The sequence below is a fragment of the Mycteria americana genome, chromosome 15 (genome assembly GCF_035582795.1).
Source record: "Mycteria americana isolate JAX WOST 10 ecotype Jacksonville Zoo and Gardens chromosome 15, USCA_MyAme_1.0, whole genome shotgun sequence".
In the NCBI taxonomy this organism is placed as follows: Eukaryota; Metazoa; Chordata; class Aves; order Ciconiiformes; family Ciconiidae; genus Mycteria; species Mycteria americana.
Window position 1 is genome coordinate 9,785,828 of NC_134379.1, and position 15,220 is coordinate 9,801,047.

A 15,220-nucleotide genomic window follows, 5' to 3' on the forward strand; every position below is an offset into this window, starting at 1 on the left:
TGATCCAGGGTGACAAAGCTGAGGCCTCGGCAGCGAGCCAGAGGGAGAGTCCCACTCCCGCTGCCCTTTCTTCTCCCTTGTGTTCATGCTATTCTTATCACTGACCAACAGTCACAGCGTTGCAGCTCAGAGCTGCAACGATTGATAAACACTTCCCAGCATTTTACTGTAGCCAAAATTAATTAAAGCAAGTTTTTGAAGAGGAGATTTCTTTCCCATAAATTAAATGCATTGAAAGAGTAATCATAAAATCAGAACTCAATAACACACTTAAGAATGGCCTTTTGGGGGAAAAGATTTAATACAATCTCTAGTACAGCAGATGTGTTATTTCCACAGAGGGGAGTATATTCTGGTATAGGCTAAGGATATAATAAGCCTGCCTGTACCTTGCAGTCTCCAGGCTGGATGTGTACTCACACATTATTATTTATGAGTAGCTTTTAGACAAAGTTGTTTGGTTTTTTTTTTAAAAAGCCTCAAAAAATCTGGGAGCAAATATTAGGTGGTGTTGCTGAGACTTGCCTTATAAAACACTGAACACTTGGGTCCTGTGCACACCTAGGTTTTTCACTGTACTTTCTTCTCTTTTGGTCCGGTTTTATACAGGTTGAGAGAGGCCAGGCCGTTGTTACAGAGTTTTTCTGTAACCCAGCAGTCACTGATTTTTAAGGTCAGGGGCAATTTCCTGCATAACATGGAGCACAGAACCTCTCACAGGAAATCCTGCAGCAAGAGAACTGGTTATCCTTTCCACATAATCTGGGAAAGCTGCTGGCTGCTTAGATATGCCACAGCACTCATAAGTGCTATCTCACCAGTCGATAGATGTGCTGATGTTGCTCTTTAAAGCAAGTGTCTACCACCAGCATGCTGGGAGAAAGCCAGTGTCTGCTCTGCTTCGTTAGCAGCAAGACTGATAGCTGAGCTCTGCTGTTGGGGATGTGCATGCTGGACTGGCCCCCTGAACTGGGCTCTCCAGAGGACAGCAGTTTTGAAAATGACAATTTAAGGCAAGAAGCAGTCCCCGTTTTCTTTAGTAAACTGATGGCGTTAAAAACAGTCGAGCAAAAATTAACCCTGGAATCCGCTGAGCTGTTTCAACCCACATCACGAACAGTTGTACCTATACAACTGACATAAACAAGACATGGTCGATGCCCTTAAATAACTACGGACAGGAGTCTAAACCTGTTACTGGTTCTTCTTAAGCAGACCGTGCCTGGATCACAGTGTATTTGTGTTTCCAATTCCAAAAGCCTACAGTACATCCCAAAGTGCTGTCTCCACACTGGTCAAGCTTTGCTAGCCTCCAACTTGCATGGAGGCAAAGGGGTCTCTTAGCTGGCCTCTGCCACAAAGCTGGGGTGCATGCGTTCACCATTACCAATCCATTCCTGTGACTACCCCATTAACCACCTTCTTCTCTTCCCTGTTTGCAGTTGCCAGTGAAGGAAATGACATATGGACTGCTGCTCCCACCACCACCACGCTGATCTCAAGCTCGAAGCCCTTCCGTACTGGAAACCAGTGGATCCTTCAGCTCCACACCACCCTGGAAGGGTTATCTAGCACCAAATCAATTGCACCGCTCCAGCCTGCAGGGTCAGGCACCAGGAGGTGAGCAGGGCAGCCTGGAACACAAGTACTTCTTGAGCATAAGGACGTTCACAGGTTCCTCTGAGCATCGAAAGCAACTGTCCACTAGACCCACAATGTGCTACCCAAGTGAGTGACTGTCGATTGTGTATATGGTTTTAGTTGTAGCCAACAAAGTCCGCATCGTTTATAGGGCAACTTACGTCCTATTGAATGCTGCTGTTCTGTCAGCACTCCCACACCCAGAGACTGCACTAGTTGGGGACCTATTCTGTACATCACCTTTTCTTTACCACTGAAGGCTGAATTCAGATTATTATTTTTTATTTAAATATGTCATAAGATGCTTTATCTCTGCTGAAGACATTAGATGACAGATATATATATATATATATATATTTAGATAAACAGTTTTTATTTAAACATTTAAAATCTGGAGCTGCCTGTGCAACCATACCAGACATGAATAACGTCCACAACTCTCCTCATCTCAGTGCCCTGGTATCGGGCCCTGCAAGGGCACCGTAGGAAGAATCCCAGCGGATGACTACCTGTCACCTGAGGCTGAGCAATGGGGCAGAGGAGAGTTTCACTGCACTGGGTGTGCTGGTGGTTGTTACAGAAAGGCCCGGAAGAACTTGGGACAGAAATACCTAGGGGCTCTAGAGTTTGCTCAGTATGCTAAATTCAGCCTTGCCTAGGAGGTTGACAGGTTTTTAAAATACCAAAATCCATCTGGCTGAATTGCTTTACTTAGGGCCTGGTAGTGCAATACTGCTGTGCCGGTGACATCATGCTTTGTTTACATGCATATCGTAGTACATGTATTGTCAATGCTAATTCTCCTTCTGTCAGTATTTTCAAGGCCAGTGGCTGATACTCTACCATAGCTGTTTCCTTTGGAACACTGCGTAGGTTTAATGCATGCCCAACCCCATGCACAGTCCCAGACTACTCTTCTTGGGGTGTCAGTCGGTCACTTTTATCTTTATGAAGATGCATTTGAGACCTTCAATATACAAGGCCAGTGTCTGAACTGTGTTAGTCTCAAATGCAGAAGCGTGTGTCTAAAGCAGTCAGAGTGCCATTTCACTAGAGTCTTGTTTCCTGCACTTGGCCTCCACATGCCCAATTTATGCTATGTCAGCTTGATGCTGCAACAGTGTGGGGAAGGCAGGCGAGCAGGGGCCCTGGCGAAAGAGTCAGGCTTCCAGAGAAAGGGCATTGGTTCAGTGAACTCCCCATCCCCTTGTTCCTTAGATGTCTCCCACGGTTTAGATACTCCCCTCCCGTTCAGCACACACCTCAGGCAGGTGAACGCACCTCACTCTTGTGCTCACGTTTAACAAGAGGCTGTGGCTGGGCAGCAAAGGAAATGCCAAACCGGGACTGGATGCGAGTTAAGTCTGGAAGCCAGTTGTCTGATTGTGGCGTAAGGCTGTTCAGAGACAGAGGAAGGTACTGTTAGTAAATCTGGGTTTTATCTCCCGTTCACTTCCAGGATGTGCTAGGACCTACAGTACAGCACTGGGGTAGAGATGGTCGGTAATTCTGGTTACGAGCAAACTGGTTAATACTCACCGCGTAGCCAGTCTCTGCCCAGGCAGATGGGTTCTGAGGGAGACTGCTATAACAACGTGAGCCTTTCCTCCTCATCAAACTCCACAGGACTCTTCTGCAAAGGTTGCTCTGTCACCTAAAATACCTTAACAATAGCTTTAGGATTTGGCTAAACAACTAGAGCCAGAAATTTTCCTCGAGTGCCTGGGCATCCTCTGCAGAACAGCAAGCGGGTGCTAGAAATAATAAAGCAAAGCAAATCCAAAACAATGCTTCATTTCCCACCTCATGCCACTATTTACATTCGTAGGGGAAATACTGCCTCTGTAGTCTAGGAGCCAAACACTTGGCTTTAAAGGCACATGAATTTCTGATTCCCGTTAAGAAATTCCTTGTTAAGCTGTTTAAAAAGAAACGAAAAGCAACCTAACAATCAGTCATTTAATCTCAGAGACCAAAGAAGATCAGCCACATTTCCTAAATTGCTTTTCTGATAGGCTGTCTCTGTTGTAGCATTTACTGTCAACAAAATGGAGCATTCCTGCTAAAGTTCAGAGATTCGGAATTGTCCTTAAACTTAATTCTCAGGAGTCAACAATGAAAAGGGAACTTAAGTGTTTTGTAATGTCACTACCTGCCCTTGTTCATGACAAGCCCCAATCCTTGTTAGGGAAGCACAGCGCTGTTACAGGCCAGCTTTATCTTCTGTGCGTATGAAGGAAATTGCTGTGGCTTTCTTTTTAACAAGGGAAGAGCGAAGGGAGCAAGCAAGGGAGTGAGAAGTGAGTCCCACCTGCAGCAGTTCCACACCAAGGGATCCCTAAATCCCTGCTCCCACATGTTGCAGGCTAGGAGAGGGAAGCCAAAGCAGCAGCTGTGACAGCTCAGAGGGGATGAACAGAAGGGAAAGGAAGCTCAGCCCTTCTACCTCCTGTGGATGCTGCTGCTCCTTTACATGTTGATGGCCCGTATTCGAATGGCCAGAAGCTGAAAGGCTGCACTTCTTGTTGAGTGTTTCTTGGTTTAGCTGTGAAGAATTGTTCAGTTAGTGCTTCTACAAAGGTATTTGGTCTATTAGAGGTCACTTAGATCAAGGGTCCGTAGATTATGGCAGTAACAGGAACATCAAGTCTGGACATGAAACATAGGTATTGCCAAACAGAAACCGGACCTGTGCTGCCATATAAGCCCCTTCCCTGGATTCTAACATACTGTTCCCTGTCCCAGGACACGGCCCACTTCTGCCAGTACGTGACCTGGGGAGAGTCACTGCCTGGCCTCAGTTTATGTGCAAGGCCGAGACACTCGCTGCTGAGATGCTGTATAAACAAGCGATGTTGTGTTTCTGTACGCTAGTAGAGGTGAGAAGCTCCCCGTTATTAAAAAAAAACGACTTACAGTATTGTATTATACTGGTGCTGAACTCTGGACTTAGCAAGCAACATTGTGCTGGTTTCCCCTATGACTCCATTTTACGTAGGTACAGATGTAACCAGGCTCGGGAGCTGTTAGGGCCATTTGGTTGTTGACCTTGTGGAGCAGTGGAACAATTTTTGGTATATGCATAGGAAGTGTTTCTGGAATGAGAACAGAAGTCTAGACTGAATACTTACATCCAAGCTGAGTAACAACCCTCATTAAAATTAGTATTTCTGGTTTTATAAAGAAAGGCTGTTAATAGGAAAATATAATTAGTTTTTAATAAAGAATCCACATATTTTAGTATCCATCACACTGAATGAAGTAATATTCCAGCCTGTCACTTAAATAAATAGTTGTACAGGTCATCAAGGTTATGTTTGTGGTTCTAAACTTCAACACAAAATTAAATAGTCCCAGTAAGGAGAGAAATACCTTTAAAGCCCCTGATCTCTTGCACACAAAGTCTCTTCCTGTGAACGTCTGAAAATTGGACTACACAAACAGGAGCCCTTGAATGCATTTGAAAACGTATGGGAAAATACTACCAAAAGGCAGTGAGCGCTACTCGCACCCTCCCATCCCAGCACGTACCCCTCTCCTCAGGACAGGGAGCCGAGCGAGGGGACAGGTCTCCAGGTTATCGGCTGCTGCTGCTGTGTCTTGCCCGCGCTCCCTGGTACCTGCTGCCTCACCCTGTTCCTGGGGGCTGCGACTGGTCCTTCCCCCCTGCTCTGCTGTTCCCCACCGCTCCCCGAGGGTCAGCCGTCGCCGATGGTTTGCCGCAAGGCGCAGGCTCCTTCCAACTTCCCCGCGCTCTCTGGGACCTACAATGTGAGATGCAGCCTTGCTGCACTCATCGGCGTCCGTGCAGAGCGCACCAGGGAGGGTCCAGGATGCCCCTCAGTTAATCATGAGGGCTTTCTTCTACTCCACTCGTAAATGGTATTTTTTTTTTAAGCAAGCATTAACTCCTTCCACAGCTAATACTGCATTTGCACCAGTGCGCCCACTACAGAAGCAATTAGGCAGCTTGTACACAGCGAGAGGAACAGAGGTAATGGGAACTGCACAGAGAGGCAAGAAAATTACCCAAAAAGCAGCAAGCTGCCAACCCAAGTAACCGGAATGCCTCCTGCTGCCATCGCTCACACAGCTAGAATCTGGGTGAACCCATGAGCCTCTCCCCTTTTACAGACTACCTAAGAGAGAACCTCAGGGTGGCTAAACCCTATAAATGAATGGCTGTACTCTGGAAAGCAGCGTTCCTCTCTGCATCCTCCGTCCTAATTGTTTGTGTTTTCTTCTCCGTTTGCTTTATTGTTTGGTAAACCAGCACTTACAATCACTTTTGCTATGTGATGTACGGGAGTATATAGTATATTTTCTTGTTATACAAGGGAGGAGTATAAAATAGTTTTCTGATTTCTTTCAGAAGCAAATGACTATTTTATTTTTTAAGAGCAATTGATTGTGAATCTCAGAGTATAAAAAAAAAGATAAATAAGCCAAATATATACCTTTATGTAAATTAAGAAATAAAAGTATTTAAAACATACCTCCTGGCTCCCTCTCTTGTGTCACCTCTTGCTCCGGTTGCGCACTCCTGTGGTTGCTGTCTGCAGGGCTGGTCCCTGGGCCAAGGCTGCCCTGAGCTCCACCAGCCACACAGCTCCTGGCGGGAGCGCTTTGATGGGGATGGCAATGAACCTGCCTGGACACCAGCCTGCCTGGAGCTCGTTTAAAAAGTAACGCCACAAGCTGGGAAGGTCAGAGGGAGCAGAGGGGTGATGGCTGACAGCCTCCTTTTCCCTCCGAGTCGGCTGCTGGGATCCAGCCCAGGATCAGAGCGGGGGGGAAGGAGTCAGTGGTCGGCACAGAGGCAGGGTCCTGCTTCATCCCCTTCTAGGCCCCTCGCTGCACAGCACGACAAGTTGGAGCTAAAAGACGTGGCTGATACACTGATAAAAATGGCTAATGTGGTGGTAGCTATGGGTCGGGTGCTCCGGAAGACGGGCAGGAAGCAGGCCAGGAAATTAATCCCCATGGTGAGCACCAAGGCTGCCCTTCTCCAGGGATCCTGCACCAGCCACGCCTGCCAGCTTCACTGCATGGTGGCACCTCGCTTGTGGGCAAAAGAAGGAGTGAAGGGGCTGGTTCTGCTGCTTCAGGAGCACTTGCGGCCCACCTGTTCTCCTGCCTTGGTCTGCGGTGCCAGCACAGACAAGGTGCATTTGAGTCTCCCCTCACCAGCCGGGGAGGAGACCTCTCCTACACTCGCTCCTCAGCATTCTTTTCCTTCAGTGCAGGGCAAGTGTCCAGGCCAGGACACCCCTGCAAGCAACAGATTTATCGCTTAAACAATCAACCTTGATCGCTTTCTGGCAGTGCATCTCAGGGCTTTCAGCTTAATCATACTGTGTAAATTACTTGATTAAGCATAATTTTATAAATTCTGATGTCCCAGCAGCTAAGCTTTGAAGCCCAGCAGCTTTTACTTCCATCAACCAACAACTGCTAACGTCACTGTACTGTTCACATTTTTTTTGATCATGGACATCCATGGGCACGCGCACCCACGCTCTCACTCTTCCAGCCCCACTTGCCTTCCCTTTTCGTAAATCCTCCCCACACTGTTTCTGTAGAGCCCTTACCAAAAACCGCTGCAGTCTGACACACGGACTTGTGACAAACCAGACTGGTGCTGGGGCTTGCACAGGGTGACTACACCGACCGCCTCCAGCACACACTGACACACCAGAGCTGCGCGTCACCTTGTGAAGCCCGAGCTGGCTTGTACAAGCTGATGCCATTTATGCTGTAGGTGCCCTGGTCTGACTGCTGGTGCATTCCCCACGGTGCCTGCATGGCAGCCTCGCCTTCCCTCCTCATCAACTCCAACCATCTCCTAGTGTCCCTGGCAAAATCTCTGTATGATGTAGTACATCAATTCAAAATGAAGGTTGTTTTAGCATTTGAAGTATTCTTAAACGGACACAATATTTACCTCGCTAGCAGTCAGTTCCTCCTTCTCTGTGGCTATATGCGATGACCAACAGATGCAAGGCAAGTCAGGAGGAAATCCCTGTGGCCAGGCTTCCTCCTGCCAAGAAGAGCCATGATGTGAACCTGTTTCTGGCCGGGTGCTGGGGGCAGAGATTCCACATGGCTGGCCAGCCTGGGCTTCACAGCACTGGGAGCTGCACTGCCCTGATCCAAACCAGCACCAAACAACCGGGAGCGTCCTGCCACCCCCAGCACATGCTGCTGGCCCCCTGCTGACAGGGACCTGGGTGGTTTCTCTAGTCTCACAGCACAAAGCAGAACACCACAAACCACGTTAACACCCCAGTTTGAGCCGATTCCTGTAACCTTAGGGCTTCTGATTATAAGCAATTAATCCTTTAAGAGACAGCAGAGAAATGGCTTCCACTAAGATTTGAGGAGGACAGGTTCTCCTTTGCCTGAGAAAGGGAGGGGGGAAATAAAAAATTACAGCTCGCCATTCTGCATGCTGGACTTGCAGTGAAGTGTTTCTGAAGGCAGCAGGGCCAGGCCCGTGGCTTCCCTGTCTCCCAGGTATGTCTTCAGCCTGTCCCAGGCCATATTTTACATAAGTCTGGAACAGCCGGAAATAAGCTTGGGACGTGTCTTGGCAGCAAGAACAACTCAGCAAAATCTCTGGGTTGTGGTGTTTTGTTTTTTGGTTGGGTTTTTTTTTTTTTGGTGTTGTCCCACACTTCAGGGTAAAAGCCATTGCAGCTGTTTTTCTCTGGAAAAAGAGTGGCTGCTGCCAAGCTGATCACAGCTACTGTATTTGCCACTTAGCATTGATGCTATGAAGCATATTGGCCAAAAGCGACACATCAGCGCCAGTGCATTGCACTGCTGTACGACGCTTCCCACCCCCCAGGAACACGTTGCTGGCACTAAATAACCAGGGGCTTCTCTTGTGTCACCAAGATCCCGCCACTACAGGGCAGCTAATTCCCCAGCAGCCCTGTTAGCAAGGTGGCTGGGCCACCGTTCGCCTCGACAAACGGTAGGCAGGGGCTCCTGCCATGGCAGAGGTTTGAAAGCCATGGGCTGATCAAGACCGATCCCATCTGCAAGGATGAGATTCAGAGGGAGGACAGAGACCAGAACATGGCTGTTCCAGCACAGGCTCACAGCTTGGGACAGGTAGATTATTTTTTTTTTTTAATCCCCTTTGCAAGGAAGCACATTTAGTAAAATGCTTAGCCCAGGCTGCCACATGCAGCCTTACTCCCCTGCACAGACAAGACAGCCTCGTCCCAGCCTTTACGCCCTGCCCAAATCCTCCGCTAGCCATTCGGCACTGACTCTTCCGCCAGTCATAGGCAGTGGGGAGAGTCTTAAAGCACCGTGGGCCCAAACAGTCGTGACTTTGGTTAGAACAGCCTACAGCCTTCACACGAGAAGCAGGCACCAGCCTGGGAAAGGGGGTTCACAGCCCTGCTCCTCCCAGGCCTCCACCTGCCTGGGACAGCGGCCGGTCTCCAGCAGGGCACGGCAGAGGAGTGCTCCCTTGAGCTCAGGGCCCGCGGCTATTGTCCTGCATTCAGAAGAACCCTTGAGCTCTTATCACTGCCAAAGAGCATCTGAGCCCAGGACAGCTGAAAAGAAAAGGCTTCATTAAAATCAAAGCTCTATCCCCTAAAGCCCTTAAGGTCCAGCGACAGACAGGACATGAAATCAAGCAAAATGAAACCTCTGCGATTGTTAAAAGGCACAAATAAGTGCCGGTGAAACACGATTTGGCTTGGTGGATTAGTGACCGCTTTCTATAAACTGTGCGTCAAAGCCGGTCTAAAGTCAGGTAATTTACTTGGCAAAAGAGCTGTTACTGCAGCACAACTCGCACAATGCCTCGCAGCTTTCCTGTCCCTCTTCCCCTTGACTGCTCTGCAAGTGCTGAAGACTAAAGACACACGTGAGCACGGCAGCCTCCATGCTGGCAAGTGGAGGTCAAAGTCAACCCCTCCAGCTTGGCAGCTGCCATCTGGCACTACCCAGTTGCCATGCCTCTGTCAGAAACAACAGCTGGCACGGCTTCGGCCTCGTGCTTTGCCCTTCCCGGTCTCTCCCCAAAACGACGGTGACAAACTGATCGCATGAACGCTTAAGCTCTGTGACCCTGGCAGATATCCCAGAGTGGCTCAGCTAGCCTCTGTGGCCCCAGCTCACACTCATGTGGGCAAGGACGCACCCGGCAGCAGTGGCCACGACAGAAGCGCAGCAGCTCTGGGGTGCCGGGCAGATGCACTCAGGTGCACTCTCTGCAGACAGGAGAAGGTTCCCTGCTTTGCTGCCTGAGCTGCCTGGAGAGATGTCTCTCATCCAGCTCACTCCAGTGAGCTGTTAAGTCAAAACTTGCTATTTAAACCAGTCCTATATTGGCAGCAGCAAGCTAGACAGAGTAGATAGATACAGAAAATGATGCCTAGCCCTAGTAGAAGCACTGGCCCTGCCACGTGCCACGTGCAGGGGAAGCAGGCTTCAGCCTGCTGCGGCAGCTCTGCTGAGAGCACGGTGAAGGGCTCTTTCTGTAACACTTACTTTCACCAGGACCTCCTGCTGTCCCACAGCTTGGCTACAATTGCACCTCTGAGCCTGCAGGTGATGGAGAGCTCAACGGCTCCTTAAAACAACTCGGCATGCTCTATGGGGCAGAAACCACACCAGCTGGGGGCTGGGGGGTGTGGAACACTTGTAGACAACGCTTCACCCCAAAAGTCTCACAGGGACAGAAGCCCCTGTTGTGAGGCCACAGTACCTGCTCTGCCCATCACCTGCCAGGCCCAGGAGCAGGCTCACAATCCCCCAGAAGAGTGAGGTGGCATCACCCAGACTGGAGAGCCTGGGTGATGCTCTGGGTGGTGCGGCATGGCCCTGGCACTGCTCCAGGCTGCTCAAGGCCCTGTTGACTCGAGCACCAGGCTCAGCTCCCCCAACACAATCAAGCTGCTGCCCTGCTGCACGTCCGAAGAGACAGCCCAGTGCGCTCTAACGCTGTCTTCCCACTCCCAACACACCCATGTACCTGTGTGCTGGCTTTGCTTACCACCCACTACACCTGCACGCTGTTTCTCCAGTTCTGCAGGGGCAGTGGTACGAAGTCCCAGGATGTCGTATTTACAGGCACAGAAAGAAGGAAAGAAATCTTTAGTGAAGACAGTGTTCAGATTTGAAACCCCTGCTCCCCTTCAGAGCATCTCCGGCTCATTAAACACAGATGGCCCTGACCTGCTGGCCTCTTGTATGCTGCATTTGCATAATATAGGAAAAGTCATCACTCAGGAGACATCTGGAGGGGCTTAGTTGGGATTGAGGTCTTAACAAGGCAATGAACCAGCTTTCAGCATTAAATGGCAGAGGCAGGGCTGCATCCCCAGTGCCAACAGTCCCCTTTGAAGCAGAGGCACCCTTTTTCTTGGAGACAAGATTGGCAATAATAATTGCCAGTACCTCCTGACTGGGAACAAAGACTTCCAGCTCTTTTGCAGGCTGCAACAGCAGCTATTCCAGTCGAGACCCTACAGCAACCTTCACATTAATAAGTGGCTTGGGAGAAAAGGTCCAGCAGGACGAGTCCGGCCCTGAATTGCTCAGAATTGGTTGGTGTTCGAGGTGGAGAAATTCCAAGTGTGGGAGCACCACAGAGAGATGCAGGCACCAGCCACTTCACTGGAGGTCTGGTCTGCATTGTCCTGCCCACCTACCTGCAGCCTAAGCCTCCATCCTGCCTGGGGACCAGTGGCTTCCTGCAACCCCTGCTGAGGCTGGAGGCCAACAGTTATTGTGTGTGGGCAAAAGGAGAGCTTCCCTTCACATGCTAAGGGACCTCGGCAACCTTGCAGAGCTCCCCTTCACCTCCTGCCCCAATTTGTGCCACTACCTGAAGGGCACTTGATTTGCAAATTCCAGCTCCGGTCCACCTACCTCTCCTCATGCAGGATGTACAAGAGCTGCGACCTCCAAGACAACGACAGTGCTCCTCAGTCCTGCCTCGAGTGCCAGAGGAAGCCAGCTGTGAAGGCAGAAAGCGAAAGGCAGGGAAAGGAAGGACATTCTCTGCTAAAGGCTGCCAGCAGACAGGCACAGTAACTCCAGCCCTCACCTGCTGCTAACAGGAGCCAGCGCATTCCTTAGGATGCGCAGCAGACCTTGCACGATCACTGCTGTGACACGGAAATGAGAAGAGGGCCGCACCTACCCAGGGGTCTGCAGCTGAACGCGTATGCGTTGCTGCCAGCAGCTCTCCCAGGGAGCTTTATGCCTTTTGAGAAAAGAATCGTTGCAAAGGCAGATAAATAGCTACAGGCAAACACAGCCCTTTGCAGCTCTTCTCTCACTCCCTCCAAAAGCAACATGACATTTCCTGTGCCCTTATCTATGTCTGGTGGTATAGACCCACCTGCAAGACGAGAGCCGAAGGCACAGCAGGAACAGCGCTGCTCCAGGGCCCTTCACTCTGCCTGCAGCCGCCTGCTTCGGACAGGAGCCAGCACCAAACTCCTCTGCAGGAGGAAGGAGAGCACCTGGGCCTTCACGGGGACTGCTCCCTCCAATGCTGGGAGAGGAGTCAGGGCCAGCCACCAGCCCACACCTTCCGGCCTCCGGAGCAAGGCGGTCAGCAGGTGGGGGTGAGGAAAGGAAGAAGGAGGCTTTAGAGGCAACTACAGCATGAGTAGGGTTTCAAACACTTTGAGACTCAGTTCTCAACAAGAGCCAGGTGCCCAACACATCCAGAACCTGGTCCTGGCCTCTCCAGAGGGGTGATGGCATTCTGGCATTCAGGAGTCCAGGGATAAATAAGCAGATGCAATTCCAAGCAGTCACCTTCATAGACGGTTGTAAGCCTGCTGGTAACAGGTGCCTTGCATGGCTGCACAGAGCCTGCTGGCCTGGCAGACTAGCAGATCAATCAACCATTTCAATCATTTCAGTGTTTTATTGATGTCCCTATGCTATCACAGGGGCCATCACCCCTCCTGCACCCAGCAGCAAAAAGGCAAGAAAGCCAGATCATGGTAGTTACTGATGACACCCGAGTGGCCAAATTGGATATATTTGACCCCAGAATATGCATGGGCAAGCCCATTTACCCCAGGCATTTAAGAGGCAGCACCTCCCAGACTGGAAAAGCTGTGAGTGCTGCTGGGCCTGGGCAGGACAGAAATGTGCCTTTAGGAGTTACTTCTGAACCTCCCACAGGGCTTGACCGCACGACTCAGCAGTGCCAGCACACCTACCACAACTCCCCACGAAATCCAAACAAGCCTCTCACTTCTGCCTTGGGAAATCGTGGAGACAGGAGCCTGCTCCCAAGCACAGGATCTTTGGCACTGCCAGAGAAGAGAGTGGGCAGCTACCGGAGCCTGGAGGGTATGTGAGCTCCTGAAGCTCCCTGTGCTCTAGGCTGAACCCTCCACACAAGTCAGACCTGCAACTTTAGAGCTCAGCATCTTGGAAGGTTTATTTAAAGTTATGGAGGACATAAAAACTGTAGTTATAAAAGATATTAAAACAATCCTCTGAGTCATGCTAGCCATGCCAGGCCTGAGTGAGTCCATGGAGTTTACTCCCGGGGCACTGGAGTTTTTTTCTCTTTTCTTTTCTTCTTGGCTTTGCCCTGCTCCTGCTGGTTGGCTTTGCCCTGCTTCTGCTGGTTGGCTTTGCCCTGCTTCTGCTGGGTCCCCTGGCTGACACTCCCCTTGGTTTTCTTTGCAGCTGGAACCTGCTCAGCTTCATTGCTTGTATTGTTTTTTCTTTTTCTGTTCATATTCTTCTTCTTCTTCTTCTTCTTCTTGTCAGCCACGGCATCTCCTCCATTAGCAGCTTCCTCCCCACTGCCCGCCATTGTCACTCCATTCTCCCTGAACCCTCTGTTCCGATTCTTGTGTTTGCTGCTACCAGGCACGAGGCCTTTCTTCTGCTTGGGGGTTTCTGTTCCCAGGGGCTGGTCCTCTGGGGCTGCTGGTTCTCCATCTTCACTAGCTACTGGTACTACCCCATTCTCCTGGATGCCTTTCTTGCGATTCTTGCGTTTCTTGGTCTCTGGCAGGAAGCCTTTCTTCTTCCGCTTAAGTGGCTCTGCTTCCTGCACAGGCTTATTGGCTGTCTTCTCTTTCTTGGGCTTCCTGCAGAGAGAATACCAAAAATCAAGAGCAACTCATTTTACAGCCAGGGAGCAGTGTGATCCATGCTACAGGCAGTCCACAAACAGGCAGAAGCACAAGAAAGGTGCAGGAAGCACAGGCATGCTGCAAGGATGAGTGCTATCCCTGGAGGTGGTCCTCAGTCTGCACAGGGACTGGTTAAATGAACAGCGGGAGCCAGACCAGGACTCAAGAAGGCACACAGAGACTTGAGGAAGAATCCCCATTCGAAAGACCTGGTAATGCTGTACTTACCACCTTCTCGAGCACAGCCGCCTGTGGCCCCGTGCAAGGCTACTGAGACACTGTCTGTCTGTCTGTCCAGGGTGACGGCCCCAGCAAGGCCTTCACTGTGCTAACAATCCCAGAGGTCTTCCAGCAAGCACCGACGGACCATTGCAGTCTCATCTAGGCAACCTTTGTATGCATGCAGCATAGCCACCGCTGCTGCTGTTCTCTGACAGAGTCCGTCAGCAACTGCACCACCACCAGTCTATGCTGCTCTGCACCAGCTCAGTCCCCAGAGAGGAGTCCTGAAAAGGAACCAGGCTCTAATCCCATGGCCTGGTTTTCCATGTGAAGCTTTTTGGAGAGTTTTTCAAGCTGCATCTCTTCAGGCTGGAAAAACGCTATCCTGACAACCCGATGTTAGCCCTTGCCTCTCAGCACTTCCACCAGGATCCTGTGCACAAACCACCCCTGCCATAGGCTTGTTCCAACTCACCTGCACAAAGATCTCTGTGGGTCACAGCAAGATTGCACCAACAGTGACAGCAGGCTGCACCCCGGAACCCCAATCCCTTCCTCAGACAGCATGCACAAGCTTAGTCTTTCCTACCTTAGCAAACCCTCTCCTAGCTGCAGTCTCTACTAGCTCCTAAACCAAGCCTTATCCTCGTGCCAGCCCTGGCAGCACGATGCCAGGGGACCTGTGTGACTGGGAAAGGGCCTGGGGCTGTGTCATAGGGCTGGGTGAGGCCACTGTGCTCTGCAAGCCTGTTCAAAGCATTAGAAGGGGCCACAACAGCTTCAGCTGCCTTGTACGATTCCTCCCTGCCTGTGAGCCCTCTCACAGTGAGCCACATGCAAGCATTTCCCTCAGAGCCTCTTGCTGGGCTGAGATACCACAGACCAGGCCACCCACACACTGGGACTGCAGCTCCCAGTCGTGAGCGGAGCACCCAGCATTCCCTAATGCTGTGTGTCTCACTAAATACTACCAGCAGGAAGGGGAAACAAAAGTTCTGATTGCAAGCTATTGATAGAAAGGAGAAAAAGATCCTACCCTTTTTTTTTTTTTCCTGCCCTGGAGCAAAAGTCAAATCCAGCTGCCATTTAACACAGGAGCACTAAAGCATAAACACTGAATGCTCCCCAGCTTTCAGAGCCCAAAAATCACTGGAGAGGACTGAAGGTCCTGGCATGTACTCTCTGGTATCCAGTCACTTCCCAGGACAGCT

The 15,220-nt window shown here is 50.4% G+C and overlaps 2 protein-coding genes across 3 annotated transcripts in view; one reads left to right on the forward strand and one right to left on the reverse strand.

The window, feature by feature from the left end:
- The window catches only part of LOC142417408 (sphingosine-1-phosphate transporter SPNS2-like), a 142,971-nt gene extending 136,915 nt beyond the window's left edge, over window positions 1–6,056 (forward strand). For both annotated transcript variants that reach the window (XM_075518070.1, XM_075518071.1), the window contains one exon: window positions 1,443–6,056. The gene's annotated coding sequence lies outside the window, so the exon portion shown is untranslated. The remainder of the gene's footprint in view (window positions 1–1,442) is intronic.
- A 6,996-nt stretch (window positions 6,057–13,052) lies between these two features.
- MYBBP1A (MYB binding protein 1a) overlaps window positions 13,053–15,220 on the reverse strand; it is a 63,079-nt gene continuing 60,911 nt past the window's right edge. The window contains exon 27 of the mRNA XM_075518243.1: window positions 13,053–13,742. Coding sequence (XP_075374358.1) covers window positions 13,181–13,742 — 562 coding nt within the window. The 3' untranslated portion in view covers window positions 13,053–13,180. The remainder of the gene's footprint in view (window positions 13,743–15,220) is intronic.